Source organism: Sinocyclocheilus grahami, unplaced genomic scaffold (genome assembly GCF_001515645.1).
Source record: "Sinocyclocheilus grahami isolate Dianchi unplaced genomic scaffold, SAMN03320097.WGS_v1.1 scaffold77.1, whole genome shotgun sequence".
NCBI lineage: Eukaryota > Metazoa > Chordata > Actinopteri > Cypriniformes > Cyprinidae > Sinocyclocheilus > Sinocyclocheilus grahami.
This window is the reverse complement of record NW_015505256.1, coordinates 1501458-1515136: the sequence shown is the minus strand read 5'-3', so window position 1 is coordinate 1515136 and position 13679 is coordinate 1501458. Positions and strand designations below refer to the sequence as shown.

Genomic DNA, 13679 nt, shown 5'->3' with positions numbered 1-13679 from the left:
AAATGCAATAAAAATATTGGTATCGGTACTCGGTATCGGCAAGTACCAAAAATAAAAGTATCGGTATCGGGCGAGTACTGAAAAAAGTGGTATCGGTGCATCCCTATTCATTACAACTATAATGTCATCATCACTGTAATGTTTGTATGGAAAACCAGCAGATTATAGTTTGTTTTCAAATTGAAAGTGTGTCAAGCTACATTCAACCATATGACAACAACCTTAAACTTTTCTTTTTATATTGTTTGTTTGTGAACAGGCAGAGCAGGATAACAGTCACCCTCTTCCTGCATACGCTAACCTGCAGATTGAAATTCTGGATGAGAACAATCAGGCGCCATATTTCCAGCGCTCCTCGTACCAGGGCTTCATCAGTGAGTCTGCCTCGGTTGGCACCACCATCTCAGGGATCACCAACCTCACGGCCCCACTGGGCATCATCGCACTTGACAACGACATAGAAGAGGTGAGATGTTCTCATGAAAAGTGCCAGGACATTTTCACAATGTTGCTGTCTTGAGAATGCAAAGATACATAAATCACGGATGGTTTAAGTCTCTCCATATGTTTTATATTGTAGCTGCTGCCAGGGGCCACACCAGTAGGTACCCGAGTGATGTGATGTGTGCCCTCTTTTGTTTTGTTTTCTTTTATTTTGTATTTATAATATAATGGTTTGACAAATGCAGTGTTCTTTCCTTTGATGCTGTGTTTCCTATTAATACAGGAAGCTGGACATGTAACTATATTGAATAGTTTTCCTTCAAAAGAGAGATTGTAAATTGTGTATACAAATGTTACCCAACGTTATCCTGGGTTGTGCATAGTGTAACTATGCAAAACATGAATTATTTAGATTTTAACGAGTCTTTAATTGTATAAAAAAATACGGTTACACTTTATTTTAAGGTGTCGTTGTTACAGTGTAATTATACATATAAGTACTGAGTAATATTATTTAACTACATGTAGTTATTATATGGTTAGGGTTAGGATTTGGGTTTGGCTTAGGGTTACTTGCATGTAATTATGCATAATTAATTGTTATTATAATAGTAAGTACATGTAACGTGTAAAACGGACACCTTAAAATAAATTGTTACCAAAAATACAATTAAAACTTGCTAGTAAAATTATACTCTTGACAAATTATTTGTGTGATAAAAATACTTTATTTATATAAGTGGAATCTTATTTCAAAAATGTATTTTAAAAAGCAAACAGTCAAACAAACAAACAATAAATACATAAATAAATAATATGTATATAATAATTTATAATTTTGTATGCATAAGCATATTTTATATGCATCTCTCTCTCTCTCTCTGTCTATGACTGAATTAATTAGTCATAGACTGAATAGATGAGATAAATCAATAGACAAACTAATGCAGGTGGTTTGCAGAAAAACAGCTTGTATTGACATATGATACATTTTAATGACACAGCAGTTCTGTCAGTTTAAAATGTGCATGAACTTCATTTTCTCTCTAGATTTATACATTACATTTTGACTTTTGAATTCTCTGGACTTTCAAACAAGCAGTTAAAGCTGTTGTATTTCTGTTGAGGCTCTTGCATATTAGAGTGAATAAGGTGGTCGAGTGACTCTGAGGATTGCGTGACTGCATGAGGTTTGTGTGGATGGTGTGTCATGCTCATATTAACGTGTAGTAATGCTGCATTTGACCTCTCATCATTGTTTGTTTTGTGAAGACAAAAGATCCTCAGCTGAAGATCACTCTGAATGACCACACCTCCATCTTCTCCATCACGTCTACTGGCATCACACGCTACCTTACTCTGCTGAAACCAGTGGACCGAGAAATACAGACCAACTACACCTTAACGGTACGTTGCACACACAAACATATATTACATTTCATCCCAAAATCAAAAGATTTTGTATAAAGGAAATAAAGCCTTTTTAGGGCCATTCAATTATTTTCATTGTAACATTATTTTTAGAGCCCGACTGATTTTTGGGGCCGATACCGATATTAGGGGGTTTAAAAAAGTCAGATACCGATATATTGGCCGATATTCTTTGTGTATATTATAGTACAGTACCAGTCAAAAGTTTGGACACTTTCCCATTCGTGTGTCCAAACATTTGACTGGTACTATATATAGAATACAGTATATGCATAAACAGAATATATATACATAAACACATTTTTTGATTTTTTGAAAGTTTATTCAACTTTAATTAAATTCAATTCCATTCAACTTTATTCCGTTGAAGTTTATTTCACTTCGGAACATTCATTCACGGATTTGCGCTACTGTCTCCACACACACACAGACGAAACTTACTAGAGAAGTGTGAAGTGTGACATAATATAATATAGGGGAGCGCAATGCACAAACGGGGGGGGTTAGTTGTAACACACGTGGTTTGAATATTTATTTTACCATAGTAACATTTAAATTCTGGCTTAAGTAAATTTTTTATCTCAGTTTTTATTATTCATTTAAAATGAGACAAATCTGCTATTATTTTAATCTCCAATCTGTTATTTATCAGTTCAGATCGTTTTTTAATGATTTTATTACTAGCAAAAGACACTAACCAGTTTTAAATTCCAGTTGCGCAGATGGGGCACGTTGTAACACTGCGTTACAATGTGCTATTCTATGACATTAGCGATGTAATTTACACTATTTTACTTTAATTAATTTTAACAAGAAACAGGTGAATAAAGACTGACAGTCAATGTTTAATGTTTAGAAATTATTATTTCAAGACATGTAAAGCATTTTTGCTCGTTTATGTGGGCCGTCCCAAGCATGGTTGCAATGTGTTCATTGTCAAACTCCAAAAGCAGATTATTTTTAATTCTTAAAAAATGCCATTATTTTATTTGAAAAAAAAAAAAATATATATATATATAGTTTGTCTTGTATATTTTTTTCATTCATCTCGCGATCTCCACCAAATTCGGGGGATCCCTTCAGCTCGAGGAGCCCTCCGGAATCGCCACGCCGTTACGGAGATATGGCCATTCAAAGTTTCAATGGTTTTCCATAGACTTAAGGTGGGCGTACACGGTGCGATTCTGAAGGTCGAAACGTCGTGAGCTCTGGCACATGTCACGATTGAGTTTATCCGAAAATCTTATGGAGGCAGTCACACATGACACAAATTTACTACGATTTTACAAACTCTGACGTAAGCATTACGTTTCGCGCCATTCATAAAAATATGGATTCTGAGGACGAAATAGTTTTCTTTGTGGCAGGCGGCTTGTGACGTACAAAAAAAAAAAAGACAAAGGACATGGCAAAGTGAATGGCTGAAAAGCAGAGAAAAGCATGGACTTTCTGTTCTTCATAAAGAACTCGAGGGAGTAGGCCATTTCTGAATTTCTGCTCGTTTTGCTGGAAATACAACAGGCAGGGTGCGAACTACGGGGGAGCTAGGCTCCCCTTAATAAAACATGGGCTCCCCTGAAAACGTGATTTGTGAAATTTTGGGGGGGTCTCAAAAAGTATTGACAATGTGTTATTTTGACGTGCAATTTCAGTTTTGTGTAATGTGATCATCGTAGATTATTATGTGTAAAATTGCAAAAATATCATTCATTCATGCATGACGACGATTTAAACCTAATTCACTTCAATAAAGATCACTATACATGCTATTCTTGCTGTTTGTTGTTTCACCGATCAATTTGTGTCGATAAAGTATATAATAGGGTAAATCCTGTATAGTGATTTATCCTATATAGAGCTTGCATAAAGTAGTGCATACACTTGTAGCTGTTATGTATCTTTGTAAGTCATTGTAAGCCTTCTTTTGAGGTACGCGCACGAGGCAGAAAGTTTGATGAGAAGCTGAAGAACGTAAAAAAAATCGTTGAGCTGTTTTGGCGGAAGTGACGAAAGCTTTGAATGCTTATATCTTCTAAATGCGAATTTTGTCACTGTTTTGGAGCACACTGCCTTATAGATAACCTTAAGACTAACATATTGATACTAACACCCAAAAAACTTTAATTTTGATTTCATGGGGAATTTAAGTTTGCTGCATTGTTAAAGAAAAATATTTTATACATATTTTTTAACTCGCGGGGTCGTGTCAATATGTGCAACCACACGTGCCTACAAAAATATTTCGCTGCGCAAGCACCTGCTTCACTTTCACTTAACTGAAGTAGTAAAGGTAACACAATGGCAAAAGGCAATATTGGATAAATGATTATCAGAGAGTGAATCTGTGAGTCAAATTCTGAATGGGTTATAGCCTAGAAAGCTTGCAAAGAGCGCTCCCCCTTATAATTATTAAAAAGCTGTCACTCATCTCAGTTCGTCGCGATCTCACAAAGTTCCTTTATATTCAGTGAAGCTCTACACTACTGCACAATTGATCTCTTATTTACGTTGTGTGTACATTTTGTTTGTTCTAATGAGAGGATTCGCGAGCGTGAGCAAAACTCCTGCTTTATGAGTGGTGAGTGGATCCTAACTTAAACGCCTCTGATTGGCCACTGTCATGAAATCAACAGATATGTATGTGATTGGCTACAGTGCTCAACACGGCAGAAACCGGTGTTTTCTGCAGTGGGACAGGCTATGGTCCACACTATGCCACACAGCGTCGACATCTTAATTTTTTAAAATAAAAACTAGACAAGTTGTGCACTGAGGTAGGCCTGCTATTTATTTTAATGTCTGATGAAAAAACATGCGGTACTTCAAAGTGCATAGAATGATTCAGTGTGTGTTTTCGTTTTGTCATCTTAATGTGTTAATTATTTAAGTGAAAAATATTTAGTATAGACCTATTTATTTTGTTATTTTTATTTATATTATTTTATTATGTTTTTCTTTGTTCTCAGAAGCACTGTTGTTGCTCTGTTCTGTATCCTACTGTTTGCACACGTTAAAATAAACCCGTGAAAAAATACATATTTTTGTAGGCTATTTGTAATGGGTCACAGACACTCATCCATTCTATTATTTATTTAATACTAATTTAATATTCTAATCTTATCAGTTAATGGTTAATGTTCAGATAATTAACTTAATTATAATGGTCTGGAAAATTAACCAAAATGAGCTTCCCTGGTTTAAATGCATTTGAATATATAAAGAAAAAAATATGTATTATATATATATATATATATATTCTTTTTCCTTTCTTTTTTTATTCTTTTCTGACTTTATATGTATAAAAATACAGTTAGCACTTGCTGGTAAAATCATCCATGATTATAAAGTGTTCATATGATAAACACATCAGATTTCTGAAAATTGGAAATTGTATTAATTACATTTATTACATTTTAATGTATTACATTTTGTTAATTTTTAATTCCCAAAAATCAATTGTAGCTATTAAATTAAGAATGCCTCATTTAAACACGCCCTCACATGCCTACGTCACTGTGTGGGAAGATTTGCATAACACCGCCCCCACTTTGTTTGGCCTTCCAAAAGAGGACGATATCCGCTTCGTCATGCCAAGAGCTGATCTGTGCTGGTCGCTGAGGAAATACATCAACTTCGCGCTGTGGATCGCCGGATCGACTTTCACCATGGACGAAGCAGAGTCCAGCCCAGGGTCGTCACATGTGGTTGCCGCAAGCTGTTCTCAAGCCCGTCGGCTGTTCCTCAATCTAGCCCGCCGGCCTCCACTCACTCTAGCCCGCCGTGTGTGATGCTGTGTGTTTCGTTGTGAAAGCGAAATTACTTTGTTTGGCCTTCCAAAAGAGGACACAACTAGAAATCAGTGGTTAAGTTGTATTTACAACACTGTTCCAGAACAGTTCAACCCAAATATTCAGATGTGTGCAGCACATTTTATGGAGGACTGTTTCCTGAACCTGCAGAGTAGCCTACATTGCGTCTGTGCACAAAGGCTGTTTCTATAAAGTGGGGCAGTTCCAACTTTGCAAGGACAGTCTGGCGCTTCTGACTCACAGCCTGTAAGTACTTTTTCATATTTAAAGAATTTGCCACTGATGATTCAAACGTGAGTTTTGAGCAGTGTAGAGTAGCGCTTGTTGTTTGTCGTTTCTCCGATCACGAATGCAGACATGGTTTTATGTTTATGCGGCGGGATATGCAACGCAACGTGTAAAAAGACAGTAAAAGTCATTATAATCAGTAGTTATGTCCCCACTGGATGCAACAAATGCCTCGTTTATAATGGGTTTTATTGGTTTTGTCTCGTCGCTCCGGGACACGGCATCACATTATGGTAAGGGGCGTAACATTTCCGTCTCACACTTGAGGTATTCGGCCAATCACAATGCACTGGATAGCTGGCCAATCAGCATTTACAGCATTACGCTTTACAGACCGATGAGCTTTGTAAAAATCGATGTGTTTCACAAAGGAGGGGCAGAGAGGAGCAACAATAATGTATATTATGTTGAAAATAATGTATTTTTTTAACCTTAAACCGCATAAACACATTGCATTATACCAAATACACAACACAATGTTCTATTTAGCAACGTCATATGACCCCTTTAACAAAAGGCAATGTTCTTACTTTAAGATGAATATTTCTGTCTTGAACATCAAGTCTCAGCATGACAACTATTCGCTGTGATGTACAAAACAAAGCAATTGAAACGATGCTGTTTGTTCAGTATATGAAGTGTCTCTTCGGGACTCTGTCCATCGATTGGTTCAATTGATCTGAGATTTGGGCTCAAGTGTCTCTGATCTTTCTAGAATCCCTCATCTCCAAGGAGCAGTTAAAAAGACAGCTGGATCACAGGAGGAACATTTGAGCGCAGTGTTTTGATCATTGTTTAATCTGAGAGGTGGAGTTTGTTCATTTTGGACTATTTCAATTGGGGGTGTCTCATTTGGGATGGTGTCATCAAGGATGACAGAAGTAGGCGAGATGAAGTCTCTGCATGAATAATTTAATTATGTTAATTTCATTAACTATTTATGTCAGAGTAATGAGTAATGAGTGTAATGAATATATATGTATACACACACACACAGTGGGTATAGAAAAGAATCACCCCCTTTAAAATAATCACATGTTGTTGCTTTGCAGCCTGAAATGAAGAAAAAAAATTAAAATAAAAACAGATTCACTGATTTGGAAAAAGGATCACCCCCTTGTGTCAGTATTTTGTTGAACCACCTTTTGCTTTAATTACAGCATGTAGTCTGTTGGGATTTGTCTCTACTAACTTTGCACATCTCGACTTTGCGTTATTTGCCCACTCTTCTTTGCAGAATTGCTCAAGTTCAGTTAAATTTGATGGTGACTGTTTGTGGACTGCAGTCTTCAAGTCATTCCACAGATTTTCAGTGGGGTTTAAGTCTGGGCTCTGACTAGGCCATGCAAGGACATTCACTTTTCTCTCCTTCAACCACTGTGTGCTCAGTTTTGCTGTGTGCTTTGGGTCATTGTCATGTTGGAAGGTACACCTTCTTTCCAATGACAACTTTCTGACAGCAGATTTTCCTCAACAATTTGATGGTATTTTGCCCCATAATTTTTCCTTCTATCATAACATGTGCTCCAGTCCCTGCTGCAGAGAAACACCCCATAACAGGATATCACCACCTCCAAAGCATACTAAAATAGTCTAAGAATATCAAAGACAAAATACACAATGACAATAATATACTCAATGGCCTGAAGAAATATGTGTGTTCATTCAAATAACGGTTTTTCTATGAATTAACTAGAACACAGTCATTTCTACTCTGCTTTTCCTTGGGACAAGCAGGGATTTTCCCTGCTTTACATACTTTTGGCCAATAAACCCAGTGATATCAGCGTTGGTTGCCATGCAACAAAGAAGCCTGTTCGACTTCCTGGGGTGTTACGCATTCCGGGGGGAAGGGTCCATGGGTCCTCATATGGCTTGTTAACTGAGGTTACAGAGTATTTGTCATATAAAAAGAGAATATATAGTGTGTTGGATTGGTCCAGACGCTACAGGTCTCATCTGCCTCAGAATGTTCAAGTTGCGTTTTGGCAGAGCTCAGTTGTGACTGCATGGTTCAAAGCAACAAAATGTGATTATTTTAAAGGTGGTGATTCTTTTCTATACCCACTGTATACACACACAGACACAAACACACATACTGTATATATTTTATTTATTTTGAGGACCTTTGTGGCCTGTTACACAAAGCTAGTTGAACACACTTTCTCATTTTAAGAGTATATTGAGTTGACAAAATAAAAAAAATCCAACCGAGTTTAAAACAGGTTCAGTGAGTTCACATCAGTCACTATAAATGTCCTCTGTTTAGATTAAAAGATCGTTATGAAAAATATAATGAATTAAAATGCATTTACAAGACAGGAAAAAAACACTTCTGCTGCCAGAAAAGTTTAAGAAGGCAGAAAAATTAATGCAAGCTAATTAACTGAATTGATTTAGTAATTTAGTTCACAAAGAGAATAGAAATTTGAAATGCTTTGTTTTCTAAAGCTTGTGTGTGTGTGTGTGTGTGTGTGTGTGTGTGTGTGTGTAAACAGCAGCCAGAGCTGTGCAATTTTGTTTTTAAATGTCACTGTGAACTACCTTAATTTGGGTCAAGAGAATCGGGGAATAGCTTACATATACATATACTGTATGTCACTTTATGACATAGGCCACTGGCTTTGGCCAATCATAGTTTAAAATTTTGGGATGGCCAATCAAATCGCACTCGCCTGGACACACCCCTGCTCACTGCGAGATCGTGACGATTTGAGTTCTGATAATCAGTGTTAATCCATTTGAAAGGCTTAACAATAGTCTGCTTATCAGCACAAAACAGAGACCCAATCACATTTAATATGTTTTCTTTTATAAAGAACAAACAGGCTGAGACAAATACATGAAAGCAAATTAGCTGTAGAGTTATTAGGCCTGGAGAGAAACCAACACAATCAAACTCCACTTCCCTGCAGTGTGTTTTTAATGCTAACGTTCATCCAAATGTGAAAACTCTGTCATCATTTACTCACCTCATCTTGTTGAAAAACCTGTATGACTTTATTCTGTGCACTCTTAAAAAAAGTGTAATTTCGCAATGCCATAAAAGAACCATTTTTCATTCCCCAAAGAACCTTTCAGTTAACAGTTCTTAAAAGAACCATTTTTTTATTAGCGTGAAGAATATTTGATGATCAAAATAACTTTTTTCCACAGTAAAGAACATTTTGTGCAATGGAAACATTATATGAATGTTAAATATTCTTCATGGAATAGGTGCCAATGAAGAACGCAAAATAATATGTTTAGCAGAAAGTTTGAGCTGCTCACTTCCATAAACTTATAGAGAATCGTGACCGGGGCTCTAAAGCTCCAAAAAGTAAAGTAAAGGTGGCAAAACTGCCTTTTGGGCTGAGCTATTCTTTTTACAAGTTTAATTTTGGAGTGAGGGTGAAATGTTCATGCAGTGTGTCCTTTTTGGCTGTGAGCAGTCATTCACAATCGGCCCGTCTCGGGGGTTCAGCTGGACAGTTGATCCTCTGACCGGCCAGAGTTTGAATTCCCATCACGATTCTCCTACCTCCCTTTAACTGACAAACACCTTTTCCCCTTCCCCTCATCCTCTGATCCTCCCTCTTTCATTCAGCAACACCGGCTGAAAAGAAAAATCGAAACTTAAATCTCTTTAATGTCTCTGTTGTTTCTTCTCAACATTAAATGGTGAGTAAATGGACTCTGATGCTTAAGTCTCCTGCTTGTCAGTAATCTCACATGTTTCTCCTCTGGAGTTTCAGAGGAGATCTTAAAGGAAACACAAGTGAGACTTTATTGAGGTCTCCTGAGCTATGAAAGAGCAACTTCTGAAGGTTTCCTCCGGGAGCTTCTAATGTGGGTTTTTCTGAGCGCATGTTTTTTAGTTTTGCTTTTTGTTTATTCAATTTCTTACTTTCATTGCCTATTCAAAATCCATTAGGGCCAGACACACAGAGGGGGAACTGGATAAAAATGCTCTTTAAATGACAGAAACGGGGCTGAAATGAGTCAGACACTGAGATGTTTTTCAATTTTGGTGTTGAAAGTTACTGTAAGGAAAATGTGAAGTTTTTGATCACTGAGAGAACCGATGACACTGTCTTTCATGCTGTCTTGGACTTGCACTTTATTCTGTCTCTTCAATTTCTCTTTTTATTGCTGTACCATAAAATCCCTTTTTATTGTGTTTGATTGAATACGTGCATCTCTGAGACTATACTAATCTGAGGTACTCTCACATAATTTTCAATGGCATTCTGGAACAGATGGACAGCTGAAGAGCTTATTGTAGAGCTGAACTTACCAGGATTATTATTGGTAAAGGGGTCATATGATGTTGCTAAAAAGAACATTATGTTATGTATTTGGTGTAATGAAATGTTAAGGTTCAAAAAACACATTATTTTTCACATACTGTACGTTATTGTTTCTCCTCTATGCCCCGCCTTTCTGAAACGCGTCAATTTTTACAAACCTCATCGGTCTGAAAAGTGAGGTGTGCTCTGATTGGCCAGCTATCCAGTGCATTGTGATTGGCCGATTACCTCAAGCGTGTGATGGGAATGTTACACCCTTTACCATACTGTGAAGCCGTGTCCCAGCGCTACAAGACAAAACCAATAAAACCCATTACAAACATGGCATTTGTTGCATCCAGTGGGGACATAATTATGGATTATAATGACTTATACTGTCTTTTTACACGTTGCGTTGCATCGCGCCGCGTAAACATAAAACCATGTCTGCATTTGTGATCGGAGAAATGACAAACAACAAGTGCTACTCTACACTGCTCAAAACTCGCGTTTGAATCATCAGTGGAAAATTCTTTAAATATGAACACGTACTTACAGTCTGTGAGTCAGAACAGCCGTCATTGTAGTCTACTCTCCCAGGATCAGGAAACAGTTCTCCATAAAATGTGCTGCACACATCTGAATATTTGGGTTGAACTCTTCTGGAACAATGTTGTAAATACAACTTAACCACTGATTTCTAGTCGTGTCCTCTTTTGGAAGGCCAAACAAAGTGTAGTTTTGCTTTTGCAACTAAACACACAGAGTCTTCACAACATTGTGGCGGAGGTGGCAGCAACAATAAAGTTACACCTTCTTTCTTTGCATGATCATTTGGGCGGTGTTATGCAAATCTTCCCACATCGTGAGGTAGACGTGGGGGGGTGTTTGAACGAGGCGTTTTAGGAGGGCATGGACAAGTCTTAAAGTTTATAGAGAATATCTCTTTGGGTTTGAGACTTTAGTCTTTGCAACTTTAGGGATCTTATCTATTCACGAACAGCTTGTAACACTCCAAAGAGAAAGGAAAACTTTAAATCGCATCATATGACCCCTTTAACTAAAACTAAAATCATAAAAATATAGAGATGCACCGATATGAAATTTCTCAGCTAATACCGGTAGCCGATTATTCAGAATTCCATCTGCCGATACCAGTAGTCAGTGAAAAAAATCTCTTACAACTAATGCCGTAAACTATATAGGGAACTCTCTCTTTTGGTAAAATAGAGGTTAAAATGAACAAAAACACTACTAGATTCAATGCTATTTATTTTCATATATAATAATCGTTTGTATACAACTCAATTGCACATAAGGTAGTTTTCATAAAAACTTGCCTTCATGACAGATTTATTCAAATAAACATACATAACTAACAGTAATTATGCTCCCTCTAGTGTTTATTTATAGCTAACTAACTAACTGTGAACACTGGGTAACTTTCCTAAAGTAAATGAATAAATGAGGTGATGTTGTTCACAAGCTGTTTTATTTGATGTCTTTCTTTCGGTTGAAATGCTGTTTGAGCGATTATCTGAGACATGATATCTTTAAACATACGTTCTGATGTTCATTCACACTATAACTTTTATTAAAGTGGAAGAGACTCACGCTCCGCGCTGCCGCTTGAACTGAAGCTGCTACAGTGATCTGTCACACCACATTTAAGCTCGTCAAAATGGCATTTATTTTTTGAATGTTGTGATAAAATATACAGAATTGGAAAGCTGAGTTTCTTATCAGAGGTTACAAAGCACAAAGCTCTTTGTGATAATTCGATTTGAGGCGCATTACAAATAATATTTTGTAAAGGGAAAACCGTGGAAGTTACCTGAAATAAAATATAAAAAAACTTAGTGTACTTAAGCTACTTTAGCTAACATTTCTCATTTTCATTTAGTTTAACTTGAAATAACTGAAATAATTAAAACTGATCTCCAAGAATCAGCAGCCAAACACTCCTTAAGCTCAAGCCCAGCGAGTGTCTAATGATAGCACAATCGAGTGGTCAACCTGCCGAGGGCCAATGCAAGAACTCCACCTGGATACAGAACAAACCACTCTGGAACCGGTGGCCTGGAGCTGTTCTCCAACGTAATGTTTACACATGCAAAGCTTTCCTCTCCTGCTCAAGCTGAGGAACCGCTGGGCTTTGATCCACATTTACTGCCATGATTCTCTGGGGGAAAAGCTTATGGAAATGCAAGCCGAGGAACAACGGAGTAACCTACGGCTGCTAGCTCAGCACTTTTAGTGCCTTTGAAAGGAACGTAGTGGGAGACTTTGGACAAATGTTGCTGTGGCAGTTTTAGCCGATAACATTTGTAAGCTGTCCCATACTGAGAATTTGTTGTATGAAGTGCCCACATGCTGTGCTTATACGTCAGATACAGATAAAATCAAATCAAATCAAATCAGCAGGTCTGTTCTAATGCAGTACGCAGAAAAAAAAAATCTTGGTTTCCAAGTAAAATTGCAAAAGATATATAAGAATAAAGCATGAAGTTACTGTATATATAATTTGATATTATAATGTCAAATTATATTAATTATATATTTTCTTATATTTTAAGCATAAACTGCCATTTGGTAAATACATTTAGTTGGTTTTATGCTTAAATTAAACCAACAAGACAAGATAGGCATGAATAATTAATGAAATAAGTTCAATTGTAATTTTATGATTTATAATTAATATAAAATTATATAATTTTATTAATTTATTAATTTTTTATTAAATACGTAATCATTTATATTCGTGTTAATTAGATTAATTAATTACGGTGAAAAATAACGCGTTAAAATTATTAACGCATTTAACGCACTTGCCTCGTCCCAGACCTACGTGGGTCATCTGACATTTCATACAGTTGATTGATTACAGATATGATGCAGGGCAACAACTCACTGCATGATGGAGCCTAGAGAACGTAGTTAAAATGTCCCTAAAATTCAAGATATGGGGCAAAAATGCCCCTGTTTGAGTTTTTGTCTCATATTTACATCATATAGCCTAGTTAAGCAATATCTCATGAGCAAAAAGCGCAATATCACACGAGTGCAAATGTGATACTGATCTTATACAACAGTTCAATAAATAAGAAGTTAATATTGTGTTATTTTAGATGCAAAGCTGTCTGTTTTGCTTAATTTTGCCAACGAAAATATAAAGACAAAACAGAATTGTTCGTCTCACAGCAACACGCAGCTGCATTTCATTTCTTAATGCACATTTTGAACGAACTGGGTGAATCATTAGGCGCGTTGGATCTGAAGCGGTGCTGCACAGATCGATCGGTGTACAACATCAAAATCCCGCAAGAGCGATTCAAAAGCATGCAGAGTCGTCTGCTCTCTAATCGCTCTTGCGGTACTTTGATGTCATACACCGAACGATCTGATGGTGATGATCCGCTTCAAGTCGAACAAGCCTAAT

The 13679-nt window shown here is 36.8% G+C and overlaps 1 protein-coding gene across 1 annotated transcript in view; it reads left to right on the top strand.

Annotated features, from left to right (window-relative positions):
• The window catches only part of pcdh15a (protocadherin-related 15a), a 234406-nt gene that overhangs the window by 126208 nt on the left and 94519 nt on the right, over positions 1–13679 (top strand). Inside the window, exons 12-13 of the mRNA XM_016273291.1 lie at positions 260–466; positions 1717–1851. Of these exons, the coding sequence (XP_016128777.1) occupies positions 260–466; positions 1717–1851 (342 nt within the window). The remainder of the gene's footprint in view (positions 1–259; positions 467–1716; positions 1852–13679) is intronic.